This window comes from Schistocerca gregaria, chromosome X (assembly GCF_023897955.1).
Source record: "Schistocerca gregaria isolate iqSchGreg1 chromosome X, iqSchGreg1.2, whole genome shotgun sequence".
NCBI classification, from domain to species: domain Eukaryota; kingdom Metazoa; phylum Arthropoda; class Insecta; order Orthoptera; family Acrididae; genus Schistocerca; species Schistocerca gregaria.
Genome location: NC_064931.1, coordinates 439,008,237 through 439,024,611, shown reverse-complemented (window position 1 = coordinate 439,024,611; position 16,375 = coordinate 439,008,237). Strand labels below are relative to the sequence as shown.

Here is a 16,375-nt window from a genome sequence, read left to right as displayed (position 1 = left end):
GTGTGGTAACACAGACTCCTCAGCGTGGTTGTCGGTAGTCTCCTCCTGGTACATTGTGCGGTAGTGGTCGACAAAGGCACTGACGATTTCGGCCTGGCAAGTGACGTGCTGGCCGCGACAGGTTGTGATCTCGGTGATGAGTTGTCGCCGATGTTTCCTATCGGAGGCGATATGATGCATGGTCGGATGTTCCTGTTCCGCCGAATCTTGATATCGGGTTCGCACCATAGCCCCCTGCAGTTGACGGCGTTTCAAAGTTACAATTTGGGCCTTAATCCTGCTGCGTTCCCTCTGGGTGTCGGGTGTGGGCGGTTGGGCTTCCAGGTCGCGGAGAACGGCGTAGAAATAGTCGGTAGTGTGCCGGCGCCACATAGCAACTTCCTTTCCATACTGAATCAAAGTACGTCGAATGGCAGGTTTGACACATTCCAGCCACCAGGTCAAGGTCATGCAGTATTTAGGTAAGCGACGTTCACAGGTGGCCCATGTCTCGGTAACACGTTGAAGACATTCGGGATCATGAAGACGGGAGGTGTTTAGCTTCCACGGTGCACGACTACGCCAGACCACTTGCTTGGGGAAGAGAATGTTGCAGATGTAGGCACAGTGGTCCGAAAAGGCCAGGGGCCAAAGTTCTGCACCTTGGACTGCAGGTGTGAGTTCCCGAGAGACGTAAATTCTGTCCAGGCGGCTCGCGGAGTGACTTGTCTGGTAAGTATGTCCAGGGGCGTCGCCGTGCTGAACTTCCCAAGTGTCGCGGAGCAACAGATCTCGGACGACAAGACGCAGTTTTTGACAGGTGCTGTAGTGGGGCACTTGATCTTTAGGGTGCAAGACACAATTAAAATCACCGCCAAACAAGTAATGGTCGCAGCGTCCAAGAAACAAAGGAGCGATTTCTTCTGAATAGAAGAGGGCTCTGTCGCGCCTGCGGGTGGAGCCTGACGGAGCGTAAATGTTGACGATACGCGTCCCCATGACGGTGACGGCCATGCCTCTGGCAGATGGAAGGTATGTGATATCGGTCACTGGAATGCCTTCTCTGGCGTAGATGGCTACGCCGCGTCCCAGGTGGTCACCAGGAGAAGGATAAGTGTTATTTCCCGCGACGTCTGGAAGTGTTGCCAAGTGTACTTCCTGTAGTAGTGCTATATCGACGTCCGACGCCCATATCATCTCTCGCAGCAGTTGAAGTTTCACGGGTGAGCTGATGGTGTTAGTGTTGATCGTCGCTATTCGGTAGGTTTGGAGCCGTCCCCCGCCGTGAAGGGGAATTCCACCGGCGGAGGATGAAGAGGGGCGAGGCAACGGCGAGTCGTGCCGTGCGCCACCTGACGGCGTTATCAGCGGCGTAACGATGCTTCCGTCTGGGGTAACCCTGTCCCCAGCGTGTGGTCCGGGTCCTCATCGACGTCCTCACTCCACACCATTGAGGGCGCTGTCGTTGTGATGGTCGTTCGTTCCACTTCGGTCGTAGGGGCGGAGGACGTCTCGGCGGAAGTCGCATCGGTGGAGTCCATTGATTCAGGAGCACCTGAGAGAGCCAGTAGAGTTGGCATCGAAACATCCACAGTCGGCGTCATGTTGTGGTCATTCGTATCGTCGTGTAGGTTCTCTGAGGCCTCGTCGTGTCGGACGGCCTCTGGAGCATCAGGGGGAGGTGATCCGTCTCGTTCCGAGACCGTACGACGCCTCCTCTTGCGCCTCTTAGGTGAACGTTGTTTGCGGGTTCGTCCCTCTGTGTCGGAAGACGCAAGGGAGTCGCGTCGCTCTGAGAGGAAGGCCGTCGCGGGAACGTCAAATGAAGGGGTGTCCATATGTTCAGGCTGGTGGGTGTCGGAAGTCGTCGCTGTTGGTAGTGGCGCCGTAGTAGCGTCTGGCTTTGAGCGCGACGTGTCGGCCCCGGCGGTATCCATAGCAGCTGGAAGGGTCACCGGTACGTGGTCCGATGAGCGGCGGCCGGTGGGGGGAGAAGAGAGTGCCGATGCGTAGGTGATCGGTAAAATCGTCGTCGGAGCCGTAGGTGCCACGGTAGCGCCTGGCAATTGGGTGATCCGTCGCTGAAGACACTCAGATCTGAGGTGGCCTTCTTTTCCGCACCCGGAACAGGTCTTGGGTTGGCCGTCGTATATGACAACCGCTCGGCACCCGCTAATTTGCAGGTAAGATGGCACGTGGCGATGGAGGTCGATGGTGATCTGCCGTACACCGTTAAGAACGGGGTACGTTTGGAATTGCGCCCAGCGTTCGGCAGTGTGGCCATGTACAGTGCCATAGGGGCGGAAAGCCGCGATAACGTCTTCCGCCGGTAGCTCGAACGGGAGTTCAAAAACTCGTATGGTGCGCATTCCTAAGCCGGCATGGTCGACAGTGATCGCTCAGACATTGCCGTCGGCGTGGCAAAAGCGTAATCCATGGTTGGTGTCACGAAGTATTCTTTCACACACCGCGTCGTTGACCACTTTCACGTACAAAGTACTGCTTAATATGGACAAATGGATGCCCAAGATGTCGGAAGCTGGGATCTTAGCAACGTCGCGTAGGAAGCGTTCCACTTCCAAGGCCTTTGGTCGTGCGTATTCGTTGCAGAAGTTGAATCGTAAAGTTGATTTTCGAAAACGATTGGCCATGGCTCTAGTGCACGTAAGCGACACGTAAGTGACGGCCGCTGAAATGTAAACAACAGCGAGCGCGCGCGCTCCGCGGGCGGAAACAACAACACGTCCGCACTGCACGGCGGCGAAAGCCGGACTAGACTCACGCCCGGTACTCACAGTACCGGGCGTGAGTCGTGCTTCGGTAGCTCAGATGGTAGAGCACTTGCCCGCGAAAGGCAAAGGTCCCGAGTTGGAGTCTCGGTCGGGCACACAGTTTTAATCTGCCAGGAAGTTTCATATCAGCGCACACTCCGCTGCAGAGTGAAAATCTCATTCTGGAAACATCCCCCAGGCTGTGGCTAAGCCATGTCTCCGCAATATCCTTTCTTTCATGAGTGCTAGTTCTGCATGTTTCGCAGGAGAGCTTCTGTAAAGTTTGGAAGGTAGGAGACGGATACTGGCAGAAGTAAAGCTGTGAGTACCGGGCGTGAGTCGTGCTTCGGTAGCTCAGCTGCTCGTTGCCACCTTGAGGGTGCGATCGTCAGAGCGCGCACTCAAGACAGAGTGGCACAGGAGGAACCGTCTATGTACCACGTCATTGCAGAACGACGGCGCCGACGCAGGACACTGATCCAAGCTATCACGACGGAAGACGGACGACGACTTGATACCCAGCGCGACATAGGAAACGCCCTTCATGCTCACTACACTATACTGTACTCGGAACATCGACATCCCCCAGAAGTGATCGCCGAAGTCTCTCAACTCACTTATGGCTCGATCTCTCCGGCAGCGGCGGCGGATTTGACTGCTGATGTAACGGAAGAGGAAATCATTGAAGCAATACAGGCTGGGGCTGCTCATAAGTCCCCGGGACCTGATGGCCTTCCTCTGGAATTTTACCGGAGGTACCAACAATTGCTGGCACCAGCGTGGACTGATATTTGCCGCGATCTTATGTCTCCCACGACGCAGATACCTGGGGCTTTCCTAGAAGGACTGATAGTGCCCATACACAAACTACGAGGCGGATCCAGGATCAGTGACTATCGGCCCTTGACCTTACTCAACAGTGACTTGAAGATTTTCACCCGGCTTCTGGCGGCACGCCTAAAGCGATCAGTACGATGTGTTGTGTCGCAGGACCAGGCATCGTTAGGTGGTGACCATAATATTCGCACTGCATTGTGCCGATATAGAGATATGATCGCGCTAGCCAAAGCTCGCCAACTGCCAGGAGTTTTGGCCTCACTCGACTTTAGCCAGGCCTTTGACAGAGTCGACCACACATTTTTGATGGAGGTATCGCGACACATGGGGTATCCGGACGTCATAGTTAATGTACTGATGCGTCTCCTACGCGGCGCGACGTCCAAGGTGTTATATAATGGCCGTCTTACGCCGCCGATACAGATCCAGCGATCGGTGCGTCAAGGCTGCCCTCTTTCGGCGATATTGTACGCTCTCGTCTTGGAACCACTCCTCTGCGGCCTCCGACAACGCCTGACCGGGATGTCCCTTGGTGGACACACTTTCTGCTGCACTGCCTATGCAGATGATCTGGTACTCCTTCTACGCAATAATGACGATGTTCGTGCAGCACTGGCGTGGGTGGCGACTTACGGCGCGGCATCTGGGAGCCATCTCAATCTCCACAAATCACACGTTCTGTCTATAGGCAGAGGCCTACCCGGCGAGAACGTCGCACCGCTACGAATCAGTGACACAACCCGCTGTCTTGGCATTGATTTCACATCTGACATGAAACGTTCAACAGCCCTTAACTACAGGCGTTTATTGAATCAGATGAGAGCAGGAATAAGTGACCACCGTTTGAGGCATCTAGACCTCCTGCAACGGACACGATATGCTAACGTCTATTTGGCGTCACGTATCCCCCATTTTGCACAGATACTCCCCATACCACCTACCCTGGCTCACCGCATGTTGGCGGTTTTGGGATCCTTTGTTAATACGGGCATGTTATTTAAGATTCGTTACGAGTCCCTAACCCTCCCGAGGAGCAGAGGGGGTTTAGGCCTTTGTCATGTCCAGAACAGAGCAAAGGCCCTGTTCGTCAGCTGTCACCTGCAACTGTGGCGACGAAGTCCGACGTGCCTCACAAGTCTCTTACTGGAGGCCTTACGACCAATCTCAGTCGCACCCCCTGTGATGATATCGGACATCCCAGCACCTTTCTTCTACATTAGCCAGTTCTTCCTTGAATTAAGCTACATCCGCACTGCACTACTACCCACACGCTTGATGATGACGAGGGCGATATATGCTGCCATGCAAATGAACATGACGCCGAATGTGATTGAAAGCATACACCCCAATACAAAGTGGCGCGCTGTGTGGCAGGCAGTGAATGCCACCACCCTTGATACTGACGTGCAATCTGCATGGTACGTAACTGTTAATGGGAAACAGTTGTGCCAGTCCCGCCTACATCGCATCCACCTCGCTGATTCCCCCTTGTGTGCCAGATGCCAAGTGATTGACACATATGAACATCGTTTCGAATGCGGGTCGGCAAAGGACGTATGGTATTTGGTGCGTCAGATATTGGCTTTTCTCACACGCACGACTCCTGACAGGATAACTACCCGATCACTTCTTTTCCCCGATAAGATTTATTTCCCAAGAGCAAAAACGAACTCTGTGACGTGGATCAGCGGCCACGCTGTTCACTACCTCTTCGGTAATGGCGAAAAGACAGTACCCGATTTTTGGTATTACCTCAACGAACGACATTGTGCGATCGTCAAGAACCCTAAATATAGGCAATATTTTTCTAATTTCCTTTGGAGCGCATTCCATAATCCGCCTCACAGCTGGATTATCGATGACATGAGATGATAACCATAGCACCTCTTCCCAGTTCCATTTTTTTATGAGATTTGAACAAACAGCGGAAACAACACAGCAACGAGAAAGTCATCGAAAAATTCGCAGCGGGCTATAGTATGGAGCATCCTTTGTCGTAACGGGACGACTTCCTATTATTCTGTTTATGTAGCCGAAGAGGAACGGCCTTCCTTTTATACATTTGTATAAAAATAAAATGAAATAAAAGTAAAAAAAGGCAGAAAAACAAACCTTCCAAAATCCTTTTTTTCTCATTTTTGTTAAAAAAGCGGCTAGGATAGCTGGCTATTAAAAAATGCCTATTTGTGTTACGTACGCATTTTGTAATTATAAAAAAAAGGGTGTAGCGTCTTTGATAAAAAAAGGGAAAAAATAAAAAAAATAAAAAAAAGGTGTTTAACTGCTGTGCGATAGATTCTGAGTTCGAACTTTGTTCTGTGATTAATATTTTGTTTATAAAAAAAAAGTGTGGTAGCGTCTTTGATGGGAAAAAAAGCGAATTATCAGTTCGGTGGTTGGGGTTCGATTCCAGCTGTTTCCATCATACTTTCTATCATTTTATTTATTTCCTATACAAATAATAAAAAGTAAATAGATCATTACAAATGGAGTACCGTCTTTGGGAAAACAAAAATTGTCAGCATTGCTACTTCTTATTTTGCGCACAATGTTCAAAACCCGATACAACAAAAAAAAAGAAAAAAAAACAAAAAACAAAAGATGGTAGAGCACTTGCCCGCGAAAAGGCAAAGGTCCCGAGTTCGAGTCTCGGTCGGGCACACAGTTTTAATCTGCCAGGAAGTTTCATATCAGCGCACACTCCGCTGCAGAGTGAAAATCTCATTCTGGAAGCCTTCATATTATTTGATTTATCCTGTCGCCGAAGATTAACGGATTCCTTTATTCCTTTTAGCACTCATGTGGATGACTTCCCTCTTTTCATTATTTAGGGTCAATTGCTAATTTTCGCACCATACAGATATCTTTTGCAATTTTTTTTATCTTCTGATGTCTTTGCTAAACGATGGCAACATCTTCAAACAAACTAAGACGGCAGCCCAGATTGTTTCCTAGATCGTTTATATAGATAAGGAGCGGCAAAGCGGCTATAATACTTCTTGGGGAACGCCAGAAATGACTTCTGTTTTACTCGATGACTTTCCATAAGCTACTACGAACTGCAACCTATCTGAGAGAAAATTACGAATCCTGTCACATAAACTGAGACGATATTCCATAAGCACATAATTTGATTCCAAGAAGCTTGTGAGGTGCGGTGTCAAAAACCTTCAGCAAATCTAGAAATACGGAATCAACTTGAAATCCCTTGTCGATAGCACACAAACACTTCGTGTGAGTAAAGAGCTAGATGTGTTTCGCAAGAAACGACATTTTCTAAATCCATGTTGACAATGTGTCAATAAACCGTTCTCTTCGAGATAATTCACAATGTCCGAACACAATACATGTTCCAAACTACAATTACACTTTGTACTGATAATTTGTGGTAGACATTATATTAAGTCGTACATAGGTACGACGTTACACAGGGTTAACAAAGTAATCATTTGCCAAAAAACCAAAGAGTTACAGTGTATACTGAATCGAGTAAACACGACGAAGATGGAACACAGGATGCAAAGCAGTAGTCTGCCATAAAATTCCTACTGCTATCACAATAAGAAAAGATAAATCGCCGTTAATACACATTTGGGATATTCCAAAATTCAGTCCATATTAATGACTGTACATCTAAATTAATAATAACATTTTTTTATGTCATGTGAGAATTGTTTCGAAAGCTGCGGATAGAGAATTGAACATTCTTTGCAGGTCTGTGAGTACCATCTACACAGAACAAGAGAACAGTTTACAAGAACCAGAGTTTTGTATTACAGCTACACGTACAGATACACCAGTATTCAGACTCATACATATAGGAGGTAAATAGTGACACATACATTTATAGGCTGAGCGTTCCATATTCCGCCGAGTAGTACTTGGGGATATACTCATTTAATTGAGCTTTCGGTCTTCCCCTGGCATTCTAAGCACCAACAGATTGGATTAGCACCGCAGGGAGCTATATCGTGATATTGACACTGTTGACGAAATCATATAGTAGCATACACGTTGGTATTTCATCGGATGCTAACAAGGGTTGGAGGCTGCTTGGGAGCTAATGACCAAGAGCCCAAAGATTACTTGGAAGGACGTTTATGTGACACAAGTTCCGAGTACATTGTAGAAATATATGGTTCAATCTTCTTCCCGTCCGCAAACACGCAGAGGAGTGGCCCTTAGGTTGAGCCGATGGAGGAGTGTCTTGATCTTCTAAGGACTAAATTTCAGCTTCACTATATCTGTCGTGAAACTCATTGATGTTTGTGCTTCATTATAAAATGTTACTCTTGGAATCATGGAATGAATTAGTGCGTAGTGACTGCCTTTCATTTTAGGCGTCCGCCATAATTCCCCTTGCCAGCCCGAGTTCCACTGGACCCATGGATGCCCACGTGAATGTTCCCCAGAGCATAATGGAACCGCAGTCCAGGTGTCAAGGCGCTGTTCCCCTGCTACACGATGGATTCGCTCCATCCCACCGGCATGATGAAGAAGTTATCGGGATTCATCAGACCACGCAACGCTCTGCCACTGCACCAACATCCAGTGTCGATAGTCCCGTGCCCATTTCATTCGTAGTTGCCGACGTCGTTCCGTTAAACACTAGGATCTGCATAGCTCGTCGGCCTCGGACGCCCATCGTTAGGAGTGTTCGGTGCATTGTGTGTTCAGAAACACCTGCACTCTGCCCATAAAGTCTGATGTTAGTTCTGTCACAATTCACCGCCTGTCCTGTTTTACCTGTCTGCGTTTCGCCACGTTCTGAAGATGCTCACCACAGCACTCCTCAAACACGCAACACGTCCTGCAGTTTCCGAAATGCTCATGCCGAGCCTGCGGGCCATCACAATCTGCCCTCAGTCAAACTCAGATAGATCGCGCGCCTTCGCAGTTCTACACACGGACAGCATGCTCATTGATATTACATGCACCGTGTGTGTCTGGCTAGCAGTCATTCCCCGCCAGGTGACGCTGCTATCTCGCCTGGACGGGCTTATATCGCTTGTAGGCCGGTGGCCACAATGTCCTGGCTGACCGATGTATATCTATATCGGCCGTCAGGCGCATTTTCTCTGAATTTTCGACAGATATTTGCAATTTCGTTTCTTCACTGTATAGGCTCATCACGTCTTTCATGCGTCGCCCAAAGTCCCTTTACAAATAATATGATTTTGAAAACGGAATTTTACTTGCCCATTTGATAGAGTATTCCCTTATTAGTTAAGTGCGATATTCATTTCAACAACATGTATTAACGAGATTAGTAAAACATGAGGTATGCGCTGCTGCATGGTGGTAGCAGTCAGCGCGGGCCAGGTCGGTGCTATTGCTGTGCAGTACTGGTTATTCTTCGTGTTTTACTGTCCCTGTTAATATATATATCGACAGAACAAATTACGCGCTAATTTGGCGTCGCTTTATGGAATGGGCACATAAAATTCCGTTGCAAGAATGTTTTTGTTTGTAACAGGAAACAAACAGACGCTTTCCGTCGACAGTGGGCACCGCGTAAAGTCGTGAGAGGTGGTATTTCTTCGGGCTGACTCCAGTTACTAATTGCAGAAACGAAATTGCAAATATATGCCGAAACATCAGAGGAAATGCGCCTGAAGACTCTCAGGAGAGACATCCTGTATACACAGGATGGTCAGAAACAGTCTGAAAATTATGTAAAGGTGTTGCAGGATAGGTTGTGTTGAGAAATAAATGTTAAGAAAAAAATCGATGCCTTCTGCCGTTTTAGTCTCAGTTGTTCTCATAGCGTAGATGATAGGTGTACGACATTGCTCAGCCTTTGGCTCGGGTTCGATCCTCAGTACCGTCCCATGTCCAATTTTTTTACAACTCTGTTGTTCGGTTTTAGGAAATCAAACAAAGCACACGTTTGGTGACACTTTTTCTGGCGGGTTGCTGGAATTCGCGCGCGCAGCGTCCTGACTGACTAATTTCAACGCTGATTAACTCAGAAACTGTGCAACGCATTGAACTTTTTTTCTTAACAATTATTTCTCAGCACAACCTACCCTGCAATATCCTCACAAGCTTTTCAGACTTTTTCTGACCATCCCATATACAGGATGAGCATTAATAAAATCGACAAACTGCAGGGACGGATTGCTGACTGGAAATGGAGGAAAAAAAGGTCCTATGAACATGAGTTCGGAAATGTATCGTTGCCACGGTAGATGGAGCTGAAAAACGGAAGTTCCTCTGATCACGTGCCGTCTGATTCTTGTATGTTGCAGGCTGTGTGATTGACGCAGCGTACTGCAAGTAGCAGAATGGTGGGGTATTCATTACGGGACCAAGCCGAGATGGTGTTTGTGTACGGCCAAGCAGATGGAAACGGTGGAGAAGAAGCACGGTTATACCCAAAACAGAGACCCTCAGAGACACCAACAACGTCACAAAACATTGCAACCCTTTTTTGGGCGTCTGTCTGGAAAGACCTCTGATCACACAAACGCCTAAAAATGGCTTGAAATGTTTCTTTATGTGCTTTATGTCTTTGAGGATTCTTGTTTTATTATAGTCGTGCTGCCTCTCGACCGTTTCCATCTGCTTGGCCGTACACAGACGACCATCTCGTCTTGTTCCCGACATGAATATCGGACCGTTCTGTTGCTCACATTACGCTGCGTCAGTTACACAACCTGCAACACACAAGGAACACACGGCACGTGGTCAGAGGAACTTTAATTCGTCAGCGCCACCTACTGTGACAACGATGCTTTTCCAGACCCATGTTCATAGGACCCTTTTACCACCGTTTCCACACGGGAATCCGTCTCTGCAGTTCGTCGGTTTTATTAATGTTCAGACCGTATATACAAGTCGTTGTTTAAGTTGCTAGCAAAAACCTCGAATGTTCTTAACCGATTTTCCTCAGTTTTTTTTGCACTATACTCTAATGAACATCTGAATGGGTGTCGGCTATCTGCTTTCGGAAACGTTGTTACCAAAAATCTGGAAAAGTTTTTGATATATTTACTTCAGATTTTACACTATATACTAACGAACATTCGGACGGACATATCTGCCACCCCCCCCCCCCCCCAAAATTCTATAAGTTCCTCCAGATCCTTGAGCGTCATGCACTCAGCCTCGCCTTCCGTATACGCCTCCCGTCCCCCACGCGGATGCTCTATGACCTCATTCCTTTCCCCCATCTGCTCCTATTCCTCGAACATATCTGCATACTCTACACTTCCTGCCGCCTTATCCCTCTCACCCCATGGTTGCTCCTCTCCTTTTCCATCCTCGCCCCCTGCCACGTCTTCACTGTTGTGTTCCCCCTACCCTCCATCTCTACACCCTTCATCTCCTTTCCCAAGGTGGCTTCCATCAACTCCCCCTCCCAGATGATGCCCTCTCTCCCTCCATTTATCCCTCCTATCAGCTCTGATCCTCACTCCCCCTCCTTTCCTCTGCCCTTTTCCAGGGCTCCCTCTCCCCCCCTTCCATCCTCTTTTTCCCCACCTACCATCTCTCTCCCCCCTTTTCTCCCCTCGAGTCCTTTTACATTTCCCTCCTCTGCCTTTTCCCATTCCCTCTCACGTCTGCCCTGCCCCTCTGCCCCCTTATGAGTCCTCTCCCTCCTTTGGTTCCCCCACTTTCGTTTTTTCCTCTCCTCCCTCCTTGTTTTCCCCCTCATCCAGGTCCCCCCCCCCCCCATCTGCCCTTGGCTAGGGAGTGTCATCTTTGTCCCGACATTTTTAAAGTGAGTGTTCCGTGTTGTGTGTCTTTTGGGAAGTGTTGCGAATGGCAAACATACTGTAGCTGGGTGTGATTTTTTATCTCTTGCGAACAGAAACCAGACTGCCACCATGTTTTTACTTATCTAATTCCTGTGTATTTTATAACATTGCCAATCCCTTTGCTTTCTGTTTTAACTTTCCACAATTTTTCGCCGTTTTACAATTTTAGTCACCGTTTTATCGCCTGTTTTTCTTGTTTCCTTTCTTCTTACGTTTTTAAAAGTCTGTAGGCTGTAGAGCAGTGTACTAAGCTGCTGCCAGCCCGCCCCCTTCGGGGGGAACCGAAATTCAATAAAGGAAAAAAAAGATGGACATATGCTACATTTTTTAAAATACTCGATTCAGCTTTACTATTTGAATATTATATTAAAAATTTTATTTACGTTCAGAACACAGCCGCAGTAAGGTTCTATTTGATTTATTTTGACTGGTTTCGCCGTCAGGCTTGTGTATCCTATTCAGCACAAGCATGGTGCCTAGCGGTGCTTTTAACTTCTAACATGTTGCCATTGTCCGGCAATGAATGTCTGAGAACGATCACGTCTGACGAGTGAAATCGGTAAAAATAAATCAAATAACACGAGACCTATTGCTATGTTCTGTAGATGAATTACAACGGTCGATGTGGCCCCTGCAAAAGATTTCTATGTTTGCTAAGTTATAAATTTTATTATGTTGGTAGGATATAGAAGAGGAAGCAACTGACGTGGTGCAAGAGAACGGAGGGAGGATTTGGCCTATTGGAAACAATCCCAGCTCCAGCCGTCACTCGAGGTCCTTTAGGCGACGCACGACCTCAGCACCGTTAGTAGAGCCCACAGTCCACAACCAGACCATGCAACGTAGACGACAGGCAGAATCACCATCCCCATCTAGTTCTAACGAAATGGTACGTCATTAACATATAGGAATAACAGTAATGAGTCAAATGGCTCGGAGCACTATGGCACTCAACTTCTTTGGTCATGAGTACCCTAGAACTTAGTACTGCTTAAACCTAACTAACCTAAGAACGTCACACACATCCATGCCCGAGGCAGGATTCGAACCTGCGACGGTAGCAGTCGCGCGGTTCCGGACTGCGCGACTAGAACCGCTAGACCGCGACGGTCGGCAGTAATGAGTCGATGAGCAGACAACGTGGAACGTCAGCAGTAATTCTTTCATATGAACGAGTAGATAATGTGACGTTCTTCGGAACAGAGTAGTCTAGCTTCTTGCATCCTATCATATGCTGAAGTATGCAGTCCACACAAAATGTAATTTCTCTAACAGAATGTTGTGAAGCATTCAAGGATAATTCGCAGTAGATCACAACTGCTGCTAATACTACGAAGGCGTGCTGAAAGCAAAACTTCTCCGAATATTTTGTGTAACAACTTTTAAAGCATTTTAAATAAAACAAACGTTATTAACATTCTAAATCTTTATTCTTCGTGTCTACACATTTGCTGCCCTCCGCCGCTAGAGGACTCCGAATTGTAACGTGAACATGACGCTGTGCAACGTAAATGTGTCGGTGCGTGAGGAACAGCGTGCTGAAATCGAGTTTCGATTTCGAAGAGTTCGTCCACACACGGAACACACTCTCATGGAGCGTGACAATGCCAGGCCACACACGAGCACTGCGACATCTGTAACAATACGACGCATTGGATACAATGTCATCGATCATCCTTCATACAGTCTCGACCTGGCCCCAACCGACTGTCATGTTTTCAAACCTTAAATAACACCATCGAGGCGTTTACTTTCACAGTGATGAAACAGTGCAAGCAGAGGTGTGGTCGCGGCTCCGACAACGAAGTTAAACATTCTACAGTGAAGGTAGCAACAACCTGGTTTCTCGCTGGGAAAAATGTGTTCGTCGGCAGGGTGACTATGTTGCAGAATAAACGTACAGACATGAATAGTAGAGATGTAGATTGTTAATAATGTTTGTTCTATTTAAAAAGCATTACCAGTTTTCACATAAAAAATTCGGAGGCACTTATTTAATCTATGCACTCGTAATTTAAAAAAAATATATGTTACAATATACTGAAAGCAGCCCGAAGTCGCTTACAGACTGATTTATTTTGGCCAGCTTCACTTGTCAGACGCGAGTATCCTCATTCAGATGTTCATTGCCCTAGTGATAACACGTTACGAACACCACCCGGCGCTATTGTTATCACAATAGTAGAGATGTTGATTGTTAATAATGTTTGTTCTATTTAAAAAGCATTAACAGTTTTCACATAAAAAATTCGGAGGCACTTATTTAATCTATGCACTCGTAATTTAAAAAATATATATGTTACAATATACTGAAAGCAGCCCGAAGTCGCTTACAGACTGATTTATTTTGGCCAGCTTCACTTGTCAGACGCGAGTATCCTCATTCAGATGTTCATTGCCCTAGTGATAACACGTTACGAACACCACCCGGCGCTATTGTTATCACAATAGTAGAGATGTAGATTGTTAATAATGTTTGTTCTATTTAAAAAACATTAACAGTTTTCACATAAAAAATTCGGAGGTACTTATTTAATCTATGCACTCGTAATTTAAAAAAAATATATGTTACAACATACTGAAAGCAGCCCGAAGTCGCTTACAGACTGATTTATTTTGGCCAGCTTCGCTTGTCAGACGCGAGTATCCTCATTCATTGCCCTAGTGACAACACGTTACGAACACCACCCGGCTCTATTGTTATCACAACGATGGTTCCAACCAGTGGTTTTTAACTATTAACGTGTTGAAACTTCCTGGCAGATTAAAACTGTGTGCCCGACCGAGACTCGAACTCGGGACCTTTGCCTTTCGCGGGCAAGTGCTCTACCGTCTGAGCTACCGAAGCACGACTCACACCCGGTCTCACAGCTTTGCTTCTGCCAGTATCTCGTCTCCTACCTTCCAAACTTTACAGAAGCTCTCCTGCGAACATTATTAACGTGTTACCACTTTTGTTGTTGTCGACTTCAATCAGAAGACTGATTTGATGCAACTCTGAATACTACCCTATTCTATACAAGCCTCTTCATCCCCGAATAACAGCTGTAACCTGCATCTTTCTAAACCTGCTTATTTTCCCTCTGCAGTTTCCACACTTCCCTCCAATACTAAAGTATTGACTCTTTGATGTTTGAGACTAAGCCCTGTCAACCGATTCCTTCTTGTACTTAAGTTATGCCACAAATTTCTTTTCTCTCTAGTTATGTTCAGTACTTCCTCATTAGTTACGTGATCTAGCAGTCTAATCTTCAGTATTCTTTTGTAGCACCACATCACTTCTTGTCTGAACATTTTATCATCCACGTTGAACTTCCGCACAAGGCTACATTCCATACAAATATCTCCAGTAAAGACTTTCTGACACTTAAATTAATACTATATATTAACGAACTTATCTGATTCAAAACGTCTTGCTTGCCATTGCTTATCCTTTCTTCTTCGGCACAGTTAGTTATTTCACTGCCCAAATAACAAAAATTATCTGCTACTTTTAGTGTAATTCCTTCAGCATCGCTGATTTAATTCACCTACATTGCATTATATTTGTTTTGCTTTTGTTCGTGTTCACCTTATATCCTCCTTTCACCATATTCACCATTCGATTCAACTGCTGTTTCAAGTTCTTTACTGTCTCTAACACAATTACAATGTCAGCAGCAGACTTCAGTGTTTTTATTCCTTCTCTCTGAACTCTAATCCCTTCTCCCAATACTTTCTTTTGTTACCTTCGCAGCTTACTAATGTACAGTTTGAATAACATTGTGGGAGACTGCAACCCTGTCTCATTCCGTTCTCAACCACTGCGTTTCTTTCATGCCCTTCGACTCTTATTAATAAATGGTGTGTGCTTTATGTACCAATTGTATATAACCTTCTGTCCTCTTTATTTACTCTTGTTACCTTCAGAATTTCAAAGAATGTATTCCAGTCAACACTGCCAGAGCTTTCTAAAAGTCTAAAAATATTGTAAAAGTAAGTTTATCTTTCTTTAACCAAGCCTCTAAAATAAGTCGTAGGGTAAGTATTGCCTAGCGTGTTTCTTCTTTTCTCCGAAACCAAAACTGATCTTCCCGATGTCGGCTTCTCCCAGTTTTTCCATTCTTCTGTAAAGAAAACGTGTTAGTATTTTGCAACCACGATTTGTTAAACTGATATTTCGGTAATATTCACACTTATCAGCACCTACTTTTCTTCTTGAAGTAAGAGGGTATTTTGTCTGTCTTGCACACCAGATGGAGGAGTTTTGTCATTACTTTTTCTCCCAAGTATATCAATGTTGGGACAGAATATCGTCTGCTCCAGGGGCCTTGTTTCGACCTTGGTCTCCTAGTGCTCTGACAGATTCTTCTCATAGTTTCAGATCTCCCATCTTATCTTTATCTAAATCCTCTTCCTTTCCTTAATACTGCCTTCAGGTTCATTTCCCTTGCATAGCCCTTCGATATACTCCCATTTTATCTTCCAACTTTCTCTTCTTACCTTGTCACTAGTTTTCCATTTGAGCTCTTGATGTTCATATAGCAGCTTACCTTTCCTCCAAAGATCTCTTTAATTTTCCTGTGGGCGGTATCTATCATCCCCTAGTTATACATGCTCTTATAACCTTCCACTTCCATTTCACCGCCCGGTTTGACCGAGCCGTTCTAGGCGCTTCAGTCTCGAACCGCGCGACCGCTACGGTCGCAGGTTCGAATCCTGCCTCGGGCATGGATTTGTGTGATGTCCTTTGGTAAGTTAGGTTTAATTAGTTCTAAGTTCTAGGGGACTGATGACCTTAGAAGTTAAGTCCCATAGTGCTCAGAGCCATTTGAACCATTTTTGAACTTCCATTTCTGGTTAGCAGTGTTGCACTTCCTGTCAATCTCATTTTTAGACATCTGTGTTCCTTTTGTCCACTTCCTTTCCAGCGTTTTTATATATTCTCCTTCCAGTAATTAAATTCAGTATATTCTGTGATGTTATCGGATTTTTACTAGGCCATTTCTTTCTACCTAATTGATCCTTGGCTGCCTTCAGTATTTC

At 46.2% G+C, this 16,375-nt stretch overlaps 1 protein-coding gene across 1 annotated transcript in view; it reads left to right on the top strand.

Moving 5' to 3' along the window:
* Positions 1 to 16,375, top strand: part of LOC126298486 (serine/arginine repetitive matrix protein 1-like) — a 331,361-nt gene that overhangs the window by 296,755 nt on the left and 18,231 nt on the right. Inside the window, exon 6 of the mRNA XM_049989823.1 lies at positions 12,033 to 12,239. Within this exon, the coding sequence (XP_049845780.1) occupies positions 12,033 to 12,239 (207 nt within the window). The remainder of the gene's footprint in view (positions 1 to 12,032; positions 12,240 to 16,375) is intronic.